Source organism: Typopeltis vanoorti, chromosome 3 (genome assembly GCF_054136105.1).
Source record: "Typopeltis vanoorti isolate ZY-2024b chromosome 3, IOZ_Tvanoo_1.0, whole genome shotgun sequence".
In the NCBI taxonomy this organism is placed as follows: Eukaryota; Metazoa; Arthropoda; class Arachnida; order Uropygi; family Thelyphonidae; genus Typopeltis; species Typopeltis vanoorti.
Window position 1 is genome coordinate 115,502,740 of NC_143551.1, and position 27,344 is coordinate 115,530,083.

Below are 27,344 nucleotides of genomic sequence, written 5' to 3' on the forward strand. Positions count from 1 at the left end.
CACCTGCTTAATATCTTTTCGCGTGGATAGAAGATCCATTTGGCACAGGCAGTTATCCAATACGACAACCAATCTCTGAGGAATGAAATTACTCCAATATGCAATATGGTCGACGTGTACTGTGGAATCATCACGTGTCCATGACGATTCCAAAGGATCTCACAGTCCCTAAATAAAGAAAGGTACACTGTCTATACGTTTCAGAGTCTGGTATAGATCTTCATACAAGTATTCGATTAAGTTGAGATTCCACGAATTCACCGACCATTCAAGATAAGTGATCCCACCCCATCTCCTCTCCTTCAACCAATTCCGTGCAGCCTCGGCTGGTGATATCATGGTCTTGGACCACTCCATCGTCGTTGGGAACGTGCAAACTCGTAGCTGACCACATGCATTATTGTGCGCACGTGGTCAGCTAAGAGCTTTAGGCAGTCATCATACACTAGCCAATACACAACACTGGGAACTAATTCTAGCCGGGAAAATATAACCACATCAAATAACACTCCACCAGCCTGGACAGCGGAAATCATGCATGGTTTCACCCACTTCCGTTGTTTGCTCTTTGAGCGAAACAAACGACGCTATGAGGTCAATGTAACTGGCTATCTACCGCGTGTGTTCTTCTGGAGTTTGGCTATTTTGCAGGACGAAAAACTAGAGTATCCAGGGATGTGATCCCAGGTCTTTCCAATAAAGGGTGAAACTATGATTCCTAAAACTATTATACCTTTTTTTTTTTTTCCCACTCTTCTAGTGTTCAACCGGTATGCAGGAACCTTACGTACGAAGGTGCAGCGCTTCATCACCTGAATATTATTCCTGCATGTTACACCCTTCGCTCACAATGAGCACCCACTTTCCATGTTCTTTCACAACTCTATATTGTAAGCAGTCAACAAGGTATCCAAGATGGAAGCACACAACACGCTAGCTCTGATGATGATATCCTTATCGAACTCTGTGATATCATCACTTTTTTTTTTTTTTTTTTTTGCATGAAATGCTGAGGATTACGCAACTGCATTCCTCCCTTCCCGTATTAGGCATGGCCTATTACGATTTGAAACCGCGACGGCTTCGAGGATAAGGTGGTTAGCTCTATGCCTCCCGGTGTGTGCTATGTCTGTAGAGAGTAACTACACTACACCAGCACCAGCGGTATGGATGTGTTTCAGTTCAATTCAATTCAAAATCGCGATTCAATCTATTTTATTTATATGTTTATATTTGCAACAGAAGCTAGAAAACCAGAATGTATGACTTTTCTATCCGTATTTAGGTTCCTTTTAATATCACTTCCATACACACCAAGGCCCGTGGCAAATAAAATTGCCGTGTCTGGGGTTGGGAAAAAAGAACAAAGTAATCTGTTGATATTCTTTTTGAAGAGCTGTAGGTTGTAGTCTTTGTGGAATACTTAATTGGGGAAGGCTTTCCACAAAATGACTGTAGTGGGTTCGGCAATTCAACAGTTCATCTGTACAAGGATGTGACAGCTGATGCTCGTATTACTGTAGGTTTAGCAGAAAGGGGGGGGGGGGGCAATGATGGATGCTACTGCTGAACAGTGCCCTTGGAAATATCTGACCTTTAGACACGTTTTTTTTTTTTTTTTTTTTTAAGAGGTTTTATGTACATCACTTCAAATATGAGAGCAATATTCCAAAGTTGAGCGGATTTGGAATTTTTATAGAGTAAGTAGCTGGCCAGACGAAAATCAACGTCTTGAACAAAATAGGATTCTTACTTATTACTCTATTTAGTTTATCTATTGCAACCCAAAAGACTCATTTCAATAAGTTTGGCGTTAAGGAAGAGTTCCGCTACCATGCTATATCTACAAATGTTTATAGTTGCTGATACATCTTATATCTGTGGGATATTAAATGTCATACACTCTTTGTAATACTCATGGATTTAATTTTTAATAAGACTCAATCATTCTCAAAACCCATTTGTGCTGTAACACCAGTACATAAAAACAGCCCTTGAATATACTTTTCAAACAGTGATCATGGCTAAGTTTGTTTCTGTATTCATTTTTATGTGTGGAATAAGATACTAAGGGATTTACATGAGGATAGAATAATTAACAGTAATTTCTACTATCTTCCTGATTACAGGGCGATGACAAGGCATTCTTAATATATTTATATATACAATTACGAATGAATGCATTCACTTTTTTCTATACACACTCAATTAATGCACTTAATTTATACTGGATTTTCATCTTATTCATTATTTTACTAATTTCTGGAATTATGATCCGACATAGCTTTTTACTGGTTTTTTTTTTTTTTAACGATGGTCAAGAAAGAATGCGTCCTTTGTATTTTGATTTGCATTTGAGTTCATATACTACTGTATAACATTTCACTGGAATCTAATGAATTAAACACTCCGTTGGTTAGAAATCTCAACTATATACAAATATAAATATTTTAGGAGTGTGTGTGTGTGTGTGTGTGTGTTTGTGTGTTCATAGTATGCATTATGGCATTACTAGTTCCTTCTGTAAGATTTTTGTATTCTGAAAATCATTACAGAAGCGGAATCCTTACACTTTTCTCTCTTTGCGAGCATTTTTGAGGGCAAAAACATGTTTTATTATTGTTATGTGCCATCCAGTCGTTTTCGACTCTTGGTGATCTTGTGAACAAAGACTCTCTCCATCCTACTCGGCCTCTTATCCTTTCTTTCAGTAATTGCAAGTTCAAGTTGGTAAGCTCTTTTATGTTGTCCATCTAACTCTTTTGTAGTCTTCTTCTTCTCATTCCCTCAAAAAACATGTATGTACTGGGCTGTAAATCTTTTTAAATTAAACTAACAATAAATGAAAGAAAAGCAAGGCAAAGTACTACAATTCATTCCAATTAGCCTGTAGTGTCTGCGAAATCTGGATGCGTTTAAATATTTCATACACCCATAATAGAAAGTTTTCTCCAGTCGCATTCAGTGTGGGAAAAGCGACAGGGGAAATTTAAAAAAAGGGTGTTAACGTGAAAAGGATAAAAAACATGGATTAATAAATAACTCAAAGTTTATTCAACTTTACATCTAATATTTCCCTAGTTTAACATTAGCATCGTCAAAGCGAATATAGACAGAACTACAAGTTGAACGAATATCGAAATCGAGTCATTTAGGTAATTCCGTGAAATTGCAAAATTATGCCCTCTCCCAAAACACACACACACACACACACACACACACAGTGAGTATGCAGAGACGATACAAGTGTTCAACTAGAGAAACATTAGCAGTATACAGTTTAATAAAATTAATCTGTATTTCTTGTCTGTTTTACATCATTAAAATAACTCAACTTGGGTATAAAAAAGACCTGTTGTCACGAAGCTACCATCAACCGGACTCTCACACCCCACCCCAGCGCATGTGTTCTTTTATTAGAAGAAATGAATTAAGATTTGATATACTCGTTTCGAAATTTTTGTCATTAAGAGGGGAGGAATAATATGCATATTTATGGACAAACAAAACGAATATAATACCATACAGTATGCGAAGACTACAAATATGATCTTCATTTTATTCTTCATATGCATACAATCAGGATTGGTTTCTCATCCGATAAATATATGCTTGTTTGTTATAAAACGTGCATATAGTTCAAAATAGCTTATCCAAGCTAACTATTCATGTAGCCGAAGCCTTCACCGAAGCTTATTTCTCCAGCCATCTTTATTTTCTCTTTTATTTGCATATCATGAGGGGATGGGTACAGAAGTCCCCCCCCACACACACACAGCACGTTAAAATCTCTCCATACGGATCAAATAAATAATCTCATTTGCACAAGCATAACTGTTCTCTGAATCAGATGAAAAGTACTATTAATAAAGATAGGATTGCGGTCGCACTTAATTTAAATGCAAAATCTTCCATATAGCATGTCTTCGCAAAATCTCTCTTTTAGTAGTGTCATCACCTGTGAAAGAAATAGATGAATAGCCTTCTAACTAGTGAAAAAATTACGAGAATGTTGATTTAATCTTATGCGATATATAATACTTTATGCAGCTTGTCAGAGAGCCTCAATTTAATATTAAGATATATCTTAATGTTAAATTGTATGTCTACAGTAATATTAAATGTAATAAAAAAGTAATAAAATGTAATAAAAAAAAGTTAATATTAAATGTTGTCTACAGAAAACTAATAACATTTCATGAATCATACAATTCATAATGGCTTCTGGTTTCAGCAGGATAGGATGTTTCGCATGATTTCTAAGAACTACGCGGTGGTAGTGGTGATGGGGGGTGGGGAGAAATATGCTGGATAGCATTAGTGCTTCACAAAAGATATTAAGAGTTCCTGTCTCTTTGACTTCTGTTAACCAGTCAACCTAGCTCGCCCACACACACAGACATACAGTAACGTATTTATTGATTAGTGGGTCAGGACAAAGAAGAGATTATGAGTCATATAACTAGAAAATGTTTTCTAAACCCACTGACAACTTTTGCAGCTTTAAGAGTTAAACATTTTTTGAGCAACGAGATAAACTCCATCAAAATTAACTTTAAAATAAGTGAAACTATGAAAACGCATTTACAATAATCAATTCATTTCCAAAAGGCACGCTTTTACTAGTGTTATCTAAAACAGACTCAAGTTTAGAACTCAGTATCTAAAACAGGCTCAAAAATATGAAACTTGAGAAATGTAACCTTATCATTACTTAACAAGCATCCGTTAAATTCTCTTTCGTTTATTATCTATATAATTTCGCATCTCCATCTGCAGATCCACTGTTATGTCAAATGAGAAGTTTAATCTATATAATAATAATAGTAATAATACGAGTTTGTGACATATGTATTTTAATTATAATCACTAGGAACTATTCAAAACGTCAACTCATTTCATCTAGAGCCGTCAGTATATTTGAAATTCAGATTAGAAAATTACAGACTAAACAGACACTGCTGGCAAGCCTTTGCAAAATTATTTGATATCTTCTAAGCCGTTGGTTTTCGTTATATTACGCATCACAGACATGACTTAAGTAGTCTGAATGTTGAAGTTTTAAATGGTCGTGCTTTGTATAACTTAAAGGACTAACGTTACATCTTTTTGTGAGAATTTTCCATAGTGCATATTTTTAATTCCTGATTTGCGATCTCACTCCTTAAATACTCTTTCACAGTACAGATTTTATTTTATTTTATTTTTATGTTGAACCCATACACGAGAGGTTGGTAGATCAACCTATAATACATTAGTACCGTGTATGGGTTGGGAAAGAAGGTACTTGTTCACATTAGATTTGAATGACTGTAGATTGTATTCCCTAGGAAACACATCAAGGGGAAGGCTGTTCCATAGTATAGCGGTCGCAGGGACGAAGGAGGAGGAGAAGAAATTTGTTCTGTGGGTTTCAAGGTGCACTGTGTAGGGATGTTGAGCAGTAGCTGCACGTGTTCCAATGAGCTTAGAACTAAGTGGGGGAATTATTGATGCTACTTCGGATGAACATTTTCCATGGAAATATTTGTAGAAGACATAATGGGGGGGTGAGTTGATAAGAGATGGGTCATTAATAAGTCTGATTACTCTCCTCTGTGTGAAGTCAAGCAATTTGAGAGAGCTTTTGGGGACACTACCCCCGTATGTGGGAGCAGTATTCGATGGTTGGGCGGATTTGTGATTTGTATAAGGTTAATAGCTGTTCAGGAGTGAAGTAACGTCTTGAGCGAAAGAGAAATCCTATTTTTTTTAGAAGATGAGGATGCAATGGTTATTATGTGTTTATGCCAAGAGAGGCCTGATGTCAGTCAGGGTAATTCCAAGAAGAAAAATATCAGATTGTCTGGAAATTTGGGTATTGTCAAAAATAATACTGGGAGAAACTGGTTCTTTTTTATGAGAAATGAGAAGTACTGGGTTTTATTTCCATTAAAATTGACTAGGTTATCTGAACCCCATTGGAGGATGGCTTGGAGGTCTGAATTGAGGGCAGTGGTGGTTGCTGTTCTGTAGGTTGAGGTGAGTTGTGTGGAGTAATGTTTATCAAAAGAAAGGGAGGAGTGCAATGTGCTGTCATCTGCAAAACTGTGTATTGGGTTGGAGGTAAGCTGAAGTAGTTCATTGATATATAGTAGGAAGAGGGTTGGTGAGAGGACAGAACCTTGAGGAACCCCCAGCATTAGTTGAGTGGTGAGAGGATAGGGAGCCATCGATCACTACACATAGTGAGGGTCCAGACAGAAATGGTAATCCAATTACAAAGGTCTTGAGATAGACCAAACGATGGCAGCTTGCTTAGTAAGCCCTTGTGCCAGACCCGGTCAAACGCCTTGGAAATATAAATATCAAGTCCAACCGCTTGTGATTCGCCAAACTTCTCCATGGCATTTGACCAGAGATGGGTGATATATGTGAGCAGATCTCCTGTTGATCGGCAGCGACGGAATCCATACTGGCGGTCGTTTATTAGACAGGTAGTGTAGGAGTTGGGAATCGATGATTTTTTTTCATTACTTTAGACAGGACTGAGGTGAGGGAGATGGGGCAGTACTTGGAAGGCAGTGACCTGTTGCCCTTTTTTTGGGAATGGGTTGAATATAGGCCAATTTCAAGGCTGTGGGATAGATACCAGTGGAGTAAGACAGTATATATAAGAGACATAGGACAGGGGATAGTTCTGGTGCGCAAACCTTCAGGACAACTGGAGGAATGCCATCAGGGTCAGCAGACTTTTTTGTGTCTAATTTAGACAGTATTTTGCTGATCTCTTTCTGGCAAAAGGATATGGTGGGCATCTGGAATGGTTGGGGGACATTTGCCACTGTCGATTATGCGTGCATTGGAAGCAAAGTGTGAGGTCAGGAGATTGGCCTTTTTTGTAGGAGAGGATGCAATGGAGCCATCTGGATATGACAGAGGTGGGACTAGTGTTGGGCAGAAGTTAGCCGATTGCTTTGGCGAGAGACCAAAAGGCTCGGCTGCCATTTGGACAGGCTGCTAATTTCCTGCTTTTTGCTCATTCGAACTCTGTTTTGGAAGCATTGATTTTTTTTTTTTTTTTTTTGCATTTATTTCGGGCTTGGGTATAAACTCTTAAAGGAGGATGGGGTTCTTGATCTGAGCCAGTGATGGTATGTTTGGTTTTTATTTGTACTGCCTTGGCGCATCTTTTGGAAAACCAGGGTTTAGTTAGGGAATGGCAGTTCGGTGTACTGTGGGAAATATTCGCCATCACTAATGACCTTACACAACTCGTTCAGAAGCCAACCAGAATACCTGATAATGATTCCATGCCAGTGAGGATTACTTTGGTTATGAGTTCAGTGCATGTTTTTGGGTTGGAAGGTCGGAAGCAATAGTCTAACCATGGGAATGAGGCATAGAAGTTGTGGAGGCTGACCCACTTGGCACTGTTATAATGCCAAACTACTCTAGTATGGGAGTGGCTGTGTAAGCGTTGTTGCATGGGGAGGAGATGAGCACTAGGTTGTGGTCAGAATTGCCTAGCAGGCCCTCTACATTCACTGTGTATTTGGATGGGTCATTGGTCAGGAAGACTCTAGGGTATTTGGAGAGTGGTTTGGGTTATCAGGTATTCTGGTTGGCATCTGAAAAAGTTGTGTAAGCTCATTAGTGATGGCGAATATTTCAGCATCTCTGCCTGCAAGATCTGTACAGCTGGAGGAGGAAAGCCAGTTGGTATTGTGGACATTAAAATCTCCTAATAGGATGATTTCACTGTTGGGAAAGTGGGACTGGAGAAAGTCAATCTTTAGGGAGAGGAAATTTGCTTTTAAGATCATGAAGAAATTCCCACTAAGTTTGTCCCACCAAATGTACTCTGTATATCTATATTGCCAATATTCTCAGAATCTGGTTAAACAGCATCGAAGAACTAAATAACTCTGTCCAATATCTAAATCAAAGGCACCAAAGGTTCATAAAAGAATGAGGGGAAAAAAAAGCCAGCATTTAGATATTACAGCAAAATAGATATTATAGGTATATAATATAGTAGATATTATAGGTGGGTTTAATTATAGATATGCGTATGCATATCTACCCACCTATCCTCTTTGTGTCCTGTGGCACATAAAATTAAGAATTATCTTCTCCATTTACTTTTATCTCTTGTAACTAATTCTACCTTTCCACCCTCTCTCTCTCTCTCTCTCTCTCTCTGTCCCCCAAACAACAAACATTCTTTCTTTCTTTCTCTGTCATTCTTCGAAGTCAGTTTCAGTCTTTCTCTCTTGCTTTTTTTCCTCCAGGGATCTATTTGAAAGCCTCTGTCGGAATTTCTCCTGTACATTCTCAGTATATGGCCAATTCGCTGCCATTTACATCTTTATTATTACTTCAGTGCATTGGCAGACAGATAAATAATATAAACAAGCAAAAATGCTTTTTTTTTTGCTTGTTTTCATTGTCATTATTATATTACATAGAGACTTTTAGCTCGGTCAGTATAGACGAAGCCCTTTAGTCAGAAAGACCTGGGTTCGATTCCCGTCTGTAACGTGAGGAACCTTTATCTGGTCTCTTTCGAAGAAAGGTGAGCAAGCCGGTCTCATACTGAGATAAGGTTTTTTTTTCACCATGAAACTCTAGTTTATCGTCCCCCAGAACAGGCAATCCGGCCACGTGAACACACACGAAGTACAGTCAGGAATAGCTAAGACGGCCCCTCTAGCCATAGGTCTGATTCGTCCGCTATGCCAGTTCCGAGGGCGGGTAAAAATAGGGGGGATTGAGATGGTGCGGTATCTCTCCGTAAAAAGGGCTCACGGGCGTTGTATCACCATACGAAATAAAAATATTATATTAACATATCATTTTATATATTTAAACGTTATTGGAAACTATTCAATTTGGCTTCCTGCATCTTTCTCGATTTCTATCTCTGATCCACATCATAACACTGACTTCACATTGCTACGAAGAGCCTTATTTTAGTTTTATTATGATATGTGGATGATTGATATATATTATTCAATCTTGATATAGTATTCGCTTTTGTCTCTGTATTATATCTTTGTCAGAAAAATATTTTAAAAAAAGACAATTGGCAAACAATTAATGAAAATGAAAAGGAAATAACTAAAGAAGAATTAGAAATCAGCCTGAAAGAAACAAGAAACGGAAAATTACCTGGAGAAGATAAACTAGGTTCAGAACTATATAAATATATAGGAACTAGATTCAAAGATAGACTCTTATTATTTTTAAATAAAATTTATTCAACTGGTATCCCCCCCAATAGAATGGAAAAATGCAATTGAGATTCCTATCTTTAAAAAAGGTAATAGCGATGACCCTAAAAACTATAGAGGTATCAGTATACTAAATTCCTGTTACAAAATATATAGCAGAATCTTAAATAGCAAACTAATGAAATATGCCGAAAACTTTATTTTAGAAGTACAGAATGGATTTAGAAAAGGATGATCATGTATAGACCCGGCCTTTTGCCTAAAATTAATAATAGAGAAAAGAAGAGAATACAATCTAGAAACACATATTGCATTTATTGACTTTGAAAAAGCATTTGACAAAGTTAAAAGAAACATATTATTTAACATATTAAAAGAAAGACAAATACCAAATAATATCCTAAAAGCTATCACAAGTATATATGAAAATAATTAAATACAAATAAGATTAAATCACGAGCTATCATATACGAGAGAGATAAACCAAGGGGTCCGACAGAAATGTTCCCTCTCAGCAACTCTTTTTAATATCTACTTAAATGAAACAATAAAATGGAATAAAAATTTACATCAAGGAATTAAACTTTCTCCTACAGCTTAAACACTCTCCTCTTTGCCGACGACCAAATAATAATAATTACAAATTCTGAAGATAAACTACAGAAAGCTATTTTAGATCTAAATGAGATATCCAAAGTTTATGGTATGATAATATCAACAGAAAAATCAAAAACTTGGCCTTTAAATGACAAGATCCAGCAAGAACTAAAATAGTAATAGATAACAAGATCTTAGAACAGCTGAATTCATTTAACTACCTAGGATGTACGATCACATATGAAAATGAAAAAGATATAAACGTAAAAATTGCAAAATATTTAAAATTAACAGGTGTAATTAACTCTATATTCAAACCAAACCGAGTTCAAAAACAAACCAGACTAAAAGTATACAATACATTAGTCCTACCAGTCTTAATGTATGGAAGCGAAATCTGGACAATAAAACAAAAAGAGAAACAAAGATTAACAACAGCAGAAATGAAGTTTATGAGAAAAACTGCAAAGTATACCCTATTTGATCACAAAAGAAATGAAGAAATTATGAAAGAATTAAACCAAGAACCAGTAATAGAAAAAATTAAAAAATATAAACATAAATGGATGGAACACGTTCAAAGAATGAAAACAGAAAGATTACCAAAACAAGCCTTAAAGTACAAGCCATTAGGAAAAAGAAAACCAGGACGTCCTCTTAAACGATTCAACGATAACTTCTAAGGCCGGAACAGGCCATGCTAGGCCTAGGCCTAAATCCTTGATATGCATGATGATGATATCTTTGTCAGTTCCATCGTCATTTTCAAACGCTACCTCCCAGGAATAAATAATAATAATAATAATAATAATAATAATAATAATAATAAAGAAACTTAACTGCTACTGTATGTTGGTCAATTTTTTTTTTTTTTTTTGGGGGGGGGGCATTTGCTGTTCACAATTTAAGGATTTTGTTTTATTCATATTTATTTTAAGTCCAATTGTTTCAGCTGTTCTTATACAATGGCTTCCGATTTTGCTTGTAGATCGGAATGTTTTGTGATATTAAAAGTATGTCATCCGCACAGTCCAGATCTTCGAACTGTGATGTGAAATTTCATCTTATTCTCTCCTTATACTTGTAACATTTTCAAAAACTAATGAATGTGACTATGGTGAAAGATAATCTAGATATTACACGATTCTATCTCACGCCTATCCTTATCTCCAACCATTCTGATGTTTGCTATGTAGTAACACAACTTTTACTTTCTTTACACATTTTTTTAATTGTTTTCACATATTGATCAAGAATTCCATAGTTTCGGTTTCTAATGATTTTCCATAATGTCTCTCTATCAATGCAGTCAAAAGTTCTGTTCAAAAATCTAAACAATTCTGATACGAAAAAGAGGCTGAAAAGTTGTGATAATCACCATGAAGGAATTATTATTATTACAAATTATTACAATTTGATTAAACATGTGGGTTAAAGGGTTTTAAAATGTGTTCTTTCTTGTGGTGATATCACTTTTCAGCTGCCCCCCCCCCTCGTATAACGAGGTTCAACACTCTCTACTGTATTCAATTATAGTCCTTAAAGTAAAAATGTGATATACCTTATTTTAAAATAAACTGGCTCATAGCTTAAAACCTTTTCTATTTCATTTTTAATAATTCCGTTTATCAAAAATTTTATAACACGTCTTCACAAGTGCTGACAGTAGACTGGTTTTTCTCCGATTTTGATATTTAACGAGATCGCCTTTCTTGAGCATTATGTTTATTTACTTCCTTGCGCTGTTCGGGCATCTTTTCGCTCTCCTGTACTCTATAGGCGAGAAACCCATAAAAAAAAGGGCTTTGCCAGTTATTTAAAAAAAGAGCTTAATCTCCTCATAAGGCAATTGTAACTTACTAGTTGTAAAATATATAGAAATATGGAAAAATATATCGACAAAATACTATCAACAGATCCCCTCCCCAGTAATGAAGTCCAAACATACAAAGGAGAAGTTGCAATGTATTCAACTATAATGTGAAAGAGCGTCGTGATCAATATTATATAAAAATCACCTTCAAACCAGTCCTTAGACTACAATAAATGTTCTGATTTCCCAAAAAATTACCATCTGTTTGAAAAGTATTCAGATACCCTGCAAGCCTATAACATCAAGTGCATCTATAAAAGGTGCATGTAGGAAAAACGGACCGATTATTAGAAATCTTGAGAAAGGAAAACACATCGGTGATGCTGGACACAACTGCAGTGACAAGACAAGTCATGCTATACTTGCATCTAATCGAAAGCTATGAAATGGACGGACCACTTAGAAGTCCTTCAAAGAATCTAAAGTAATCAGGTCATAAGAGACTCATTAAATCGGAAGTACGGCTAGAGGGTGTAAGGAAAGCCTTTATAAAATGATATAACAAAGGCTGATTAAACCACGCAATGCACGTCTATTAACAAAACTTAGTAGTTTCGAAGATTGCGAACTGCAATCTTCAGCCAAGGTCGATTAGTGCTACTATTTATAGGACCTACCAGTCTGGTTGGTTGATATGGCTTTAAAAAGTACTGTATCTCATGTTTGGTCTTTGGCACAGGGTTTCTAGACTATATATATATATATTATTGTTCATCTTTACTCGGTAGAAAATATGAAAAATTAGTTTGAATGACTATATAACGAGAACAAGGTTTAATATTAAAGTACAACTAGTTTCGTTGAATGATTCAACTTCTTCAGGTATCACAGGCAAAGAATTACACAAAAAATGACAGAGACATGATAAAATTACATCAACAGATCTAGTATAAAAGATAATAGTACATTTTAAAAACAGGAATGCGAGCTTGAGTTCCAAATTAAAGTTGACTACGTGAGCTGCCACGAGTGCGCCAATACTGAACAGAGGCAATGTGTGCGTCAGAGAGATTAAAGCTAAGGCTGTTGTTAATATTGGATGAATCCAGTGAAATTTCTCTAGATTCGATGATGATCTTTCTTTCGAGTTCATCATAATACACACACACATGGATATTAGAAGTTTTTGGCCAATGTGTGTTATGATGAACTCGAAAGAAAGATCACTGGATTCATCCCATAATAACAACAGCCTTAGCTTCAATCTCTCTGACGCACACATCGCCTCTGTTCAGTATTGGCGCACTCGTGGCAGCTCACGCACGTAGTCAACTTTAATAATAAAATAACAGCCCATCCACAGTACTAATGTGATATAGGTTTATAACCCTACGTGGACGGGAGTCACATAAAAAAAAATGTCTCTTGATGACTGAACTCAATTGAAATACGTCATATTGTTCATAGTGACTGCCATTATAACACACACCTGAATTAAGCGTGAGTCATCATTATTATATCATTCGGCATGCCTGAAGATAACCATTGCATCCAATAAAACGTTATTTATTATTTATTTCAATACGTCACCAATTGAATTCGACAAAATAAGGAATATTATTTGGAATCAGTGTGCAGAACCATATCTAATTTGAATGGTTATTCGGCCTATCTCAAACGGAAGAAGTACAAAACACAAATGAATTAGAACACACAGAAATTAGAAAAACAGACAACTAATACACTGGCGTTCATTAACCTCGCTAGGTCACCCTAAATAATGAAATTCTGTGATATTCAATTTATAGTTACACATATTTCTTCAGAAAAGAATATTTTCATTGAAATTTTCCCATAGCGAAGTTCCTTGACAGATTCGAGCCCACGTCTCTTTGACCAAGTAATTCTTCCCATGATCTACGGAGACACTAACAATCAGCACATTTTCATATCAAATTGTTCTAATTAAACGCTAAAGCCCAGTTCCATGCTATGACACTAAACTCTTTAATTAAATTCTAGCAACTTATATTACAATAAAACAAACTACCTATTTCGGGAAGTGAGGAGGGGAGATGAGTTATCCAGTTATTAATTTCTGCTAAATGCTGCAGCCATTGCTTTATGATCTGATTTAACTGTATACATTGTATCTTTTGATGCAATCGAATTTGCTGGTCTCAGACGCTGTCCTTTCCAATACCCAATTAAATTGACCTCAAAGTTGACGTTTCAGGTGTATTTTAATTCCTTAATTTTTTTTTATATCCAACAGGATTTAATTTTATATCTTTGTCTATATATTTTTATAAATAACAATAACTCGCTTTCTGAATGTAGAGCTTGTTTTAGCTCCCACCGATGTCTACCAAAGGCTGTTGCTCGATTTGGAATGCGATAAGAAAGTGAGAGTTATACAATGTGTGGATATCAAAGAACTGGGTGCAGCATACACATATCAGGTCCGCATTTATAAAGCGAACTATTTACATCCTCTTCTTAATGCATTTTTAGGGTTAATGATACAATCGAATTCGTCACGTTTCCATAACATAGAGAAAAAAAAAAAAAACTGACGTTACGGGCTGCTCAACAACGCATAACAGAAGGGTGGTTGTTCGTTTAGAAAGAAAAAACTGAATCGGTTTTTCATAATATAAGGATTATTCGTTTAATTAAAGGGATACGTTCCTGAAATGTAAATTTTTGATAGAATGAAGTTCACAAAGCGAAAATGGCAGTTCAATTATTATTAAAAATGAGTCAAATGCCTCCTGAAATATAAATAAATAACAAGTAGGCAACACTTGTGTGCGTACATCACACAATTATTAGATATAATAATAAAATATAAGAGGAATGTAATTTTAAAGTACTGCCTAGTCAGAAAATAATGGCTTGTCTATCACGGCTAAAACTTTATATATAATCACTAATGAACGGGCCTTTATTGCTTAAATTATTTTCATATGACGTATGAAAATACGTCATATGAAAATGACGTATAATAAAAATATTCTCTCAGCTGCATTAACACTAAAATTCGTAAATCGAATGTGTGTAAATTCAGCTGCCTCTATGCATATTTCTAAAACTGTTAAAAAAATCTTTTAGTTCTTGGCTGATACCTGTTTAAAAATAGTAAAGGCAAACAGTAAAACGTATACTCCAATTTTTTTTTTTTAAACTTCGGAAGTTCGGTCTTAGCTTATACTCCACATCCACTAATCTATTTATCCACTGATGTATTTAATAATTAAATAAATGAGGGATTTGATGGTTTCTTCTCGCGCTGAGTAACACACTATTATTTTACCGATAATATTATTAAATTGTAAAGCGCTTGTTTTTGTTAATGTAATTGACGAAAATCAATTACATTAATTAAATTAGTGCCCTACCCCTTGAAAACATATTGACGAGAGGGGATTTTGTTGTACCTTCACTGTTAATGTTTGGACTTCCTTTTTTTCCCCCGTGATACTGTATTAAATTAAAAAGTATGTATTTTATTTATATATATCACGCTTCCGCCAGCTACTTCATGCTATTTGACTGTTCTTATCCTTATAAAAAATGAGAAATTTAGCCCATTTGACATATACTTCACTCCGCTTTACAAGTGATATGGGCCATTACTTTAACACTTTCAATGCCAAGCTGAAAATTGGAATTTCGTGTGGTGGCCAAATTTTTTTTATTTAGTTAGCGACGTCCACGCGATAACGCGTGATCGGCCGTTTGGTGAGGACTCGCATCGCGTGATTGGCAATGAACGTGTTAAGTCGAACAGGTGAAATATAAAACAAGAATAACATCCACTAGTAATAGTTTTTTTTTTTTTTTTTTTTTTTTTTTTTAAATGTTGTCTCTCACCCACGAAAGGTTATAAACCTATGGTAATTTACCATCATGGGTGCGTTTTTTTTTTTTTTATTCATTTTACGTAACTTTTGTATTTTTGTTTCTCTTTCTCTAAAATAAATATCGCAAAAAAGGCGTGTAATGCACAACGTTTATTGAAGATGGATGGTCATCTAATTGCTTATAATTATCAATGATTATAAAATAAATTTTTCATTTTCTGTATTAAACGACGTGGCTATCAAACTGTTTTATTACTTACTTGAAATATGGAGGTTGTCTAAGATGTTTCTAAGGAGAAGTTGATAATACTGAATAGCAATACTTTTAAAAATCACTGTAAAATCTGGTTAGGATACCGTGTACAGCTTACTAAAGATTAACTGGCAGTATTCCATTTCTTGGAAGGCAAGAGAAAAGAGTAAAAATATAAAACCGGACTTATACCAACAGAAGTTCCCGATCTACTCGTATTTGTTAGGTTTATCGCAGAACCTCATGTTCCCAATTTAAATATTCTCTCTGTCTCGGACAGCGTGATGGTTACCTCATTGCTATTAGCATGCAGGTACTGCTCAAGGCTTAAGACAGTCTAAAAAACACTATTTCCGGTTGAAGTGACCGAGAAGTCTGTGCAAAGCTGTGACGTAAGTTACTGAGGTCATACAAGAGCAAAATCCGCTCCCACACGAACTTGACAACACACACGCATGCAGATGACAATGGCATAGAACTTTAAAGAAATAATATTTTCTCCCCTCCGGTAAATGTGCCTTGCCGTAATTGTTAGCCAAAGATGTTTGTCTCTTTAACATATATGTTAATATAAATGCTAATAGCTGCGAAACTATCTTTCAATTGATCTCTAAAGCCATATTTCTCCGCGATGAAATTTTTGTTGTAATAATAACACTCACATACCAAAAAAAGTGAGGGAGCTACCGCTGAGAAATGGCAGGCGGTTGCTGTGCTAATCAGAGACAATTACTTAGAAGCTGACCTTATTTTAATCGTTGAGAATGCAAGCGCTCCTTTGAAATTCGATTTTCAAAATTCGCTTCCTCGTACATCATCCTTCATTTTTTTGTCCCATTAAGCTGAATGTCTGGGGAACCTTAGCAATGCAAGAAACAACTAGATTCCAAATTTGGTCGCATCACGCGACCAGTTTCGACCAAATTTGTTATTATATGAAATTATTATATGAAAATTAATTGTAATTAATGCTACATATATATTCGGCAGACTGTATTGAATACTTCTGTCTAATAAAACTGGCCGATCAATAAAATTCAACTTAGAACTGGAATTGTACTAAGTCGAATTTTTGCCAATAAGGATTCTTTTCATAAGAGTATTCAGTGACTAGCTGCAGTACTTAGAGTCACTGCACGACCCAGACAAGAACGAAAGAAATAAACTCCACCAAAATCTGAGGTATTCTTGCCCAAGTTTCCAGTAGGGTTCAAGCTAACGTTCAGATGTTATACATAAAATGTCCATAATTTAAATTATTCATTCCAATAAATGATATGATAATAACACAATTATGCTGTACAATGGCGTTCAAAAAGTCTACTCTTCTTATACAGAAATTTTCGTGATGAAAAAGCGTTACATCACGGAAGCGTCGCGTTCAAAAAGTGTTGCGCGCATCGCAATGGAAAATGCGGTAAAGAAGATTTTAACGCCTGCCGTTACATAAAAGTCAGCTTCCAAAACTGTTAAATATGTAGCAGGATACATTATACATTTGGTGCAGAATTTTTTTTTTTCTCCTATATATAAGTAGTGCATCGAAAAGCGTCCTCCGAGGTTAGTTTAGTAGGGGGTGGGGGAGTTATTCATTTTAAAATACAAGTTATTATTACGGGCTACTCCAAGGAGTCCTTAGACTCATCGAGAGAGGTCCTAAACATCATGTCAAGAACTATCTAAGATTTGCGCAGTATCTATCATACTTTGCTTTGAACACATCCACGATCATGGCACCCACAACAGACTCTCGCAACCTGTTCCACTCATTCACTACTCTCCAAGCAAAAAAAACCTGAGACTTAGATTAAACAATATGGTCAAGGGCACTGACAATTCCCTTGCAGCGTCACATAAAACTCAAGCTGATACACCATCCAATCTCACAGCTGTATTCACATTTAGATTCTTCAAGTGTTATGCACTTCCATTTCATGTATCTCAGTTCCCATGTAAGCCTTTAGCTCTCAGGTTCCAGCAATATCACCACCTGGATGATATACTCGGCAAAGTGCTCACTTAGTTTCTACTATTTAGACGGATTCGGTTACCTCCCCTACCATCGACATTCATTAAAATCATTCTGCCATAAACATTTGTTCTTTTATTTGCAGCATATCGAAAGAACTGTTTGGGATTATCTTTAGTCTGCATTGATAATTTCTTTTCATACTCTGCTTTTGCCTTTCTTACCGCACTAGTTACCCTTTTGGCCTGTGCCTTGTACTGTTCATGTGCCTGCTGGTCACCTTTCTGCTTAAATTCCCTCCACAATTGTTTCTTTTTTTGCAGCTCCAGCTTAATGATGATATTCATTCTGACTCTAGGTATGCAGTCTACCATTACCTCCCCCAAACTTTACCACTTCCCATGCACTATCAACATTCAGCCCTTGCAGTTTTACATGCCCTGGCACTGATCCAAACAATCTTCTAAGCTTGTCATACTTACCAGCCTTGTAATTCCACATATTCCCCGTCTTATGTGGAATTACATAAGACGGCGCATATGTGGCCACACATTTAGCCACCTCCCAGGTCAAAATCATATGATCCCTCTCACCAATTGGTGGCAACTTGGTCATATTCGTTATAGACAAATTCTCAGAGCAAATGCTATATCGAGCACTCTCGAAGCCCTAGTATATTCCATCACATGCTGGCTCAGGTATTTATCCCTTAGTAAGTGCATAAATTCCATTTCCTTCCTCCCACGTGTCCTCTCCTCTTTCCAATCTATGTTCCCATAGTTGAAATTCCCCATAATAATTACCTGCCCTCCACTCATTGAGTCTATTTACCGATGCATACTATCTCTATCATCTTTTCTATAGCAGCATTATAGCAGTTCTGGTCTATAGCAGCATTATATAGATATCATATTAAAATTGACCTTAAATAATTATATTTAAGATCCTTATTTAACTGCAGATATCAAATGGAGTTTACAAATTGAGATATCAACTTCTAGTTATCGTCTTGAATGAATTTTTTTTACGTTTGGTTTTAAAGTAATATCAAAAATCTCAACCTTGTTAATCTTTTAAAACGCAACTATTCAAGTTGTGCATTTTTAATGAACTGAAACAAATTCACAACAAGTAAATTACTTCTCTTGCATAATTCTTTTCACTCTCTCGTTCTGGAAAACAAATAAAGGGTATATATATATATATATATATATATATATATATATATATATAAAGGAAGCCTACCTTGAATACTAGAGACTTTGCTTGTAGATAGAAAGCTTCTACTGTTGCGCTGTCCCGCAGCTGTGTGATACTTTCCACGAAGTACCTAAGGAATTGAAATTAACACTTAAGCCTGGTTTCGGAAATTATTTTTAGTACAAGATAATGTAAAGGTAGAACTGATGGGGGGGGGGGGGATTTCCTTAAGGGAGTAGAACTTTATTTAAATTAGCTTTTCTACTATTATCTAGTACACTATCAACTAATGATAAAATTCAACAGTATAACAAAATTCCAAAATTGATGCGAAAAATCAGCACTTTGCTGATTTTTTGCATTCAAAAAATTCAAAGTGTTGATTTTTTGCATCTTTGTACTGAAGACAATCATCTGTATCCCTTAGAATCTTTCCTCCGCGTACACCACCGACGTATGCATGCAACCTTGTATTTAAAGTTCTCAAAAGTTCCTGATATCGTTCCCCAGTTTATTTGAGCCAGATTCAAATAAACAATTAAATACAATTAATCGGACTTTAACTGCACTTATTAATATTTTAAACGCAATTATTAATTCTAGTTTATAAAAAAACAAAAAAAGTGAACGCCTGTCATCCTGCTGAAATGACAGTCAAGCTTTCTGTTGCTCATTAGAGACTACTAGATTCATCGTCGATCCATCTGTGAATCTGTCCCTTCTATATCCAATTGATTTTCATACAAGATCGTTCAAAAGCAAAGTTGGGCTCCTGGAATCATTTCTAATTAAACTCGCACAATACCTAAGGAAAAGTGTGCAATCTGGTTACCAAAAAACTCTCTCTCTCTCTCGATGGTGTCTATTCGACGCCTCTCAAATCTGTGCTCGAGAGCTATTCCTTTTATCCTGCAACAAAATTAGATCAACACCATCTGATTATCGAGTAAATACTTTCACATCAAGTGCTGTGTAAATAATGGAGAAATCTACCAAAAACCAATTTTTACTTTTTAGAAACTTCTGGCTTAATCAGAGATCATCCATGTAGACTCAATAATTAGTATTTTGAGGAAAAATCTTGTTCCGTTATATTGAACTTTTGTTATACTAACTTGAAAGCGACCAAGATTCTGATTAATAGAGATCATTTCAGCTACGATTTAAAATATATATGTATATATAAATCAACACTTCGCTTGCATTGAGTGCAATATTGTTATGACTAAATATATACAGTATTTTAAGCTCAGTATTATAAACTTCAGCTTAATGGTTCCTGTCCTCAAGCGACTAGCCTAACTCACACATTACAGAATTCACGATCTGAATTGTGACAAAGGAGATATCTTTATACTGAGCTTTTTCTTTTTAATAATTCTAACATTTATATTGAATTTTAAGACTAAAATCTGCAATTAAACCTTTCTCTATGTTTAAAAGTCGCGATAATGATTTAACAAACAGTTTTTCCTCAGAGATAAAATGCTCTACATGAGAAAGGCTTAATTGAACCAAACAAAATGCATAGCTATACTGAAAAGGCTATAGTAACTAAAACTAACTGTCTACTACTGTTTTCTTTTTTTTTCGTATTATTTACACGTGATTTTAATCTTTTGGACTGTTAGAAGAATGGTCCTCTAATAAGGAAACCAATGTCCATATCTACAGGGTAATTTGTTATTTCGAGTTATTTTACAGTAAAATGGCCTAAACGTTTTTAAACAAACCTTACAGCATCGAAAAATGACTGCTTTTGAAGGAAGTTGAGCATAGTGATTCGTTCTGTTAATATTAAACAATAATCAAAAGTATAATAAAAAACGGTTCTAGAAGAACGTATTTTGATGTAATTTCGTATTTGAGATCTTTATTAAAATTTTGCCGTAATTTTAATTTAAAACAGTCCCAAAATTAAGTATGCAATTCAAAATGATACCAAATTATAATACCTATCATAACTATTCCATTTACTCGAAACGTTTGTTTTGATTAAACAAACAAAAGTATGATTTAAAAAGTTTAGGTATTATAAATAACTAAGGCTATGAGACAGTTATATCGAGGCAATATTGTAATTGCGTATGTTCTTCGACCAGTTTACAAGTTTTGCAAACTCTCATAGAGAGACAGCTGGGATCTTCCTCCGAGTTTCTGGAGGAAGACTTCTACTAACTTCGTATGAGACCGGCTAGCTCAACTTCTGCTGAAAAAAAAGGTCTCAAAATTTCTAAGAAAGAACTATTATTATTATTATTATTATCGATATCAACAAAATTTGAAGAATTTCAGCTTAAATACATAAATAAAATATAAAGAATACGGTTAAAACGGTCATATCGAAATTTTCAAAAATCGCTAAAGTATTCTGGTATTCGGAATATCGAGTTGAAATAAAAACGATTGGCTTGTTGCTTGCAAGATTAGCAAATCACTATGATTTAAAAAATTTCTTAACGTTCTGTCTATATGTCACATATACACACACAGATCTCAACGCTTTTTGTGAAAGCATAACTTAACACTTTCATTGCCAAGCTGAAAATTGGAATTTCGTGTGGTGGCCAAATTGTTTATATTTTTTTATTTAGTTAGCGACGTTCACGCGATAACGCGTGATCGGCCGTTTGGTGAGGCTCGCATCGCGTGATATCGCGTGATTGGCAATGAACGTGTTAATTCACTGAAAAGTCTTCTGCTTAGCTGAGTTAAATGCATTTCAAATAAGATGGGGAAAATCGTCGTGAAGGATATTGATATATAGGCTGTGTGAAATACTGCGGTTAAATGTGGTCTTGGATGACAGAACTAGGAGAGGAGTAAATTAGAAACCTAACAAATGATAATATGATTTATAAAAAACATTAACGGAAAACTAGCAGTGAAGGTGTTTGTTGTTATACTATCATATTATCCCGTACGTTATTTCCTCTCTACCTTCCAAGGGTAGACTTCCAAGAAATGATAATGGCGAGGTAAATTTCATAACATAAACCTTGAACTACGCCATTAATAAATGAACATTATTCAAACAAACAAATAAAACTATACACGAAGCAACAGCTCACTGAATCTGGACACCGGTTTCCAGTTCATGTTTCTTTTATAAGACGATCGTCTAAGAAACTGGAAGTGTTGGCTACCGAATAACAAAATGACAACAGGCGTGGCTAAATTGCATGTTGCTAACAGATTTCGCAGAAACTTAATCACGAGAAACTACCAAGGGCCATGTCTATTATCATGCTCATGGCTAACTAACGATATGCATGCTCTTTCCATACTTTTATGTCTCGACTAAAATACACTGATGCATCAAAGATGTACAATGAAACAAAGTTAAAGAAAATTTATTATTAATTTAAGCAATTAGATTAGTGTGAATAATATGTCTTGTTTCTTCCTACCAGCAGGAAGTTCGTTTGAGAATTCCTAATCGTTATTAGAAGGAGTAATGGTCGTGTGAGGAATTCTAAGAACACGCTAGTCATTAGCTTGAAGCTCTTTGACGACTCAAGGAATTAGTCATGATATACTTGTTCTTTCAGTATATCCCACAGGTAAGTTCATTTTTCAAACTGTAAAACGGTGGGAATATATAAGGTTCGAAGTAACCAAAAACCTGGCTCTAGGAACTGAAATTTGCTTAAATAAATGAATACAGTTGCTTTAAGCAATCAAATTATACAACATGAACAATTTGTACAGACTTAAATGAATTCTGGTTACTAAATTACATAAAATAAGAGAGCAAAATAATTCCATTATATGAGGGGAATTAGGGCTGAAGTAAACAATTATAGACTGATATCAGTATCTCTAGAGTATTCATTAAAGTATCGGAATGACTGATTAATCCCCCCCCCCCGCAATCAAGAGACGGGCGTGCATTTGTTAAAGGTGGGGTCTGTTAATATTTGGATATGGCAATGGATGTATACCAAAATACTACTGGATTTTTGCAAGACACGACAAGATTCCACAAGGGAATTTGTTAAACTCGAAGGAATGATTATGCAAAAACAAGATTGTGATGTGGATAAGAGATTGACTGACATATTGGAAAGTGATGCATGGAGGTGCTGAGTTTAAGAGGAGGGTGAACCAGTGGCGTACCACAGAGTTCTGCACTGGAGGTATTGTTGTTTGGGAACGATTTAGAGAATAATATCCAGTTATCCGCTGATGATGCAAAGTTAGGGGAAAGTGATAGGTGATACAGAATCTGTAAGCTGAATTGAATCGATTGGTTCTACAGAGAAATGGTAATGGCTGTCAATTCAATGTTACCAAAATATAAGGTTATGCGTTTTGGACTGAAGACGTTGCAGACGGTAATATAATAGTATTATTATCTTATATTAATACAGCATTAATATAATATTAATACGAATTAGCTACAAGTGTCAATGAAGACAGAAACCTAGAGGTAATGGTCGACAGTTAAGTCATCATGAATAACTGCGATGTTAAGGAATAAATAAAATAAATTACATTAGTATCTTTTCTGCTAAGCATTACTTTTCACCTGTTCAGCTACTAACACTGTACAAATCCGAAATCCATACAACCTTCGAATACTTCTCTCACGTGTGAAATTACGAACCAAATCCTGCATAAAAATTCTTGTTGCTGTTCAAAATGAGGGTGTTCGACTAATAAACAATTTCTCCCTCACAGATTCATTCCTGCTGCTGTATCACAGGCGGTCTGTTCCTGCTTTGTACTTTTTCTACAAGTACGTTTATGAGATCAGTTCTACAGAACTGATATCCATCATTCTCCCATTTCTGTTAAGCCTATAATAACACGAGAAGCACTGCCTAACACTTGTACCTTTCAAAACCGCCGAACCTGCTTCTCCTTCCATTTATCTCTATGCTCTAGAAGAGATTTAATCACAGAGTATTCCTCAAGGACTATAACCTATAGACGTTTAAAAAAAAAAAAATATTAACAGATTCTTTCTCGTTTAATCTCTGCCGACACACAACACCAAAAATTACTATAGGCTCTGAAAAACTTCTTGTGTGGGGTGGATATTTGTATGTGCGCGCGCGTGTGTGTGTGTGTGTAATATTTAAGAATATCTTTTAGGTCAGAGATGAACTTCACCATCCAGTGTTAGCCCTACTCTTATTAAAGGCCTTAAAATGTCTTGAAAAAGTTTATTTTTGGTTCTTTAGCACAAGATTTCTGGGTTATCTAATTCATCCACAGTACTAATGTGCGACAGATTTACAACCTTTCGCAAGTGGAATTCATCTCTCTCTCTCTCTCTCTCTCTCTCTCACACACACACACACACACACACACAAAGGGACAAGGGGGATCTGAAAAGTTCGAATTTCTTCAAAACCTCTGACATGTCTTCTTATATATCATAAAAGAAATTATTATTACAATTTGATGAAACATGGGGGGTTAAAGAGTTTTAAGATATGTTCTTTCTTGTGGTTATATCAGTTGCTTTAACATCAGTTTTGTTCTAGGTGTTATCAGAACTTTTCACCCCCGCCCCCTCGTGCGTGCGCGCACACACATACAGATCAAATTTATGACTGAGAAAATCTCTTCCATATGTTCCTCGAAATTGCACAAGGAAGCTTTGGGCAAACATGTTCTTTTTTTTAAAAAAATCATCTCCAGAATTAGAGGAATTTAGGAACTCTTGCTTCAAGAGATAACGCTCAGGAAAACAATTTGTTAATACATGCTACCCATCAAATGATCAGTTACGAGCAAGAAAAAAACGTTAATCTCAAAACAATGGGTCATCATTTACGTAGCTGTCGGCTGCGCAAGTGTCTAAATGATACTAAACTCTTTATGACCCCACCTATTCTGAACATGTAAAAACTTTCACTCCCCCCCCCATGGTCTGTTGTATGTGGTATAAAAGGTACACCACAATGACCTAAACAAAAATCAAATAACTGTTTCTGAAACTTAAAATACTACTGGTTTTGGATCAGTCGCACAAAAGGAAACAGTTACTTAAACGACATTCCGCTTAAGAGGAACAAACTAATACTGGGTAACCACAGGATCGCAGCTACGATACGACATTAAGTGCACCTGTTGTAAAATTGGTTCTGGCTCTTTACTAATTGGTAAATGTGAACTGCATACAACAGAAACTACGATCATCAAGTAACTTGTATGCAACTGCCCAGCTAGAGTCTGAACGGTCGAGTGCGTCCATCAGATACTAGCCAGTGCTATGCACTTGCTCAGAGAAGCGGACACATAATTACTAGACATGGACACTTGTGGTTCGTTACGGTCGATGAACACTGTCCTTTAGTAAGCTATCTTCAGCAGCAAGTTGCTTTGTCCTCTGGGGATTTCCATATGGGGGAGATATTTACAGAAGACTGCCACGTGAGCTTTAATCCCAGTACCCATTAATTAGGAGCGGTGAAAGAACTATTGCTAATTATTAAAAACTAGTGTTGGAGCTTGAAGAGGGGAAAGGAGATGATAAAATAAAAAGGAAAAGTAATTGCCTTCTAACACAAGCTAATTTCCTGGCGGCATATAAATGTATAAACCCCTTCATTGATGCTACTCCATTACAAGTAGTTAAAAGTTAGAAATTGTTCAAGAGATTATCTTTTTAGTTTTCAATTCCAGTTAAGATTCATTCATAATTAGGTAACGATCTTGAAGGCAACTGGTGATGAAACGTTTCTTTCAATTTCAAAAAAAAAAAAAAAAAAAAGTTTTTTTTCTAATACAATTCGTGTAAACTGGAAAATAACCAACAAAATGTACAAATGGATCGTTTGATTTTCTTTATTTTTTTTTTAATGAATATCATTAATCTAATAATTTAGATGAATACTGCTTTATTCAAATGTTTCAATCGAGATTTAAGTTTAATGCGTAATATATTTAATTTCCCACGTCCAAGCTTACAGATCCTTATCATAAAATAAAAAAACAACAGAATACATAGTTTATAAATACCTAAATAAATAATATACACATTTACAATAAACAACAAAGAGGATGAATATTTGTATTTTGAAATTCAAAACAAGCCAATACTGAAAGAAATTCGTGGCACATTAATTGCAATTTCGCTTTAATCTATACAACTTTAAAAATCACACCAGTTTTCTGAAAATCAACTCCAAATAAGTCCATACGTATCACTACAAGAAGAGGGGAAGAAGTTATGGTAATTATTGCTCATGAGAAAAATTAGTATGTAAGATGGCGACTTGGGAGATCTGTAAAGAACAACACGGTAATACTTATTCAGTATATATTCACTGGATGACTATTAAAACGTTCTACGGAAAAATGAAGTCTATAATCAAGATATTAAAATAAATATTATAATTTATATATATATATATATATATATATATATATATATAAATTCGATAAAGGAAAATACGTAAGTTACGGATGAGTCTGTCATCATATTTCCAGGTAATTATGAATTATAATAAAATAATAATAAAAATAAATGACATGAGAAAATTTGATGAGGTGGTTTCTCAGTATAATTCATTTAGTAATACTTAATATTAATAATCCTTAATGTTTTCAAAAGTCAATAAAAACATATAATTAATAACACACTGTCGCACATTTGCTACTCAAATTCTGAGTACCGAACTACGCAATACTTACTTTACCATAAAATAAAGAGTCAGCGTTCCTTGAGCAGTTTTCTTAGGGAATTCATGTTCCAACACTCTTCGATCCAACTGTAACCAGGAGTAGTGAGCACTATAAAAGAAACAGAAATATAAAATAAAAACATCAGACATGTAAATAGAAAATATTTAGTATTACGAAGCAAAATACCTTAAAGCTAAGAGGAACATTCAAAATATTTTTTAATATTCATACAAACATGCACAATGACATCATAAGGGAATCAACCTGGATACATTAAAGGAGAATACTAGAAAAGAATTTTCTTCACACTTGGCTTGACTTTCGAGAAGCAACTGCTTCAGCGATTCCATTTCCTTAGGTTACTCTAGGTCAAGATTTTCTAACTTTTCATCGCGTGGCTTGACTTTTTCTAAACGCTGAGTTGATTCATTTCACAAGTTAGTGAAGTTATCTTTTTAAAGCGACAGGGGCTTAAAATTGGTAATTTTATATATTATTCATTTAAAATTTGTAGATCTATTACTACTTATTATAAATCTACAACAATAGTACATTAGTACTATGCGTGGTCCCAGGATTTTTATATATTAATTTATATGTGTGTGTTGTACATAATCCGGAAACCTTGCTCTACGTACCAAATTTCAGATCTCCAATATGCGTGGCAGTGAAATGCATCTGTCATCTTAAGCACATCCACAAAACATTCATGCAAACGACAGGCTTCGAACCTTGCAGAGGTAAGCTTATCTACTTTCTACCAATAGGTAGAAAGTAGATAAGCTTACCT

At 35.2% G+C, this 27,344-nt stretch overlaps 1 protein-coding gene across 4 annotated transcripts in view; it reads right to left on the reverse strand.

Annotated features, from left to right (window-relative positions):
- Positions 1 to 27,344, reverse strand: part of LOC150108490 (uncharacterized) — a 385,253-nt gene that overhangs the window by 206,441 nt on the left and 151,468 nt on the right. For all 4 annotated transcript variants that reach the window (XM_090415899.1, XM_090415900.1, XM_090415897.1 and 1 more), the window contains exons 4-5: positions 26,564 to 26,662; positions 18,959 to 19,043 (exon numbers count right to left, since the gene is read on the reverse strand). In XM_090415899.1, the coding sequence (XP_090272025.1) occupies positions 18,959 to 19,043; positions 26,564 to 26,662 (184 nt within the window). The remainder of the gene's footprint in view (positions 1 to 18,958; positions 19,044 to 26,563; positions 26,663 to 27,344) is intronic.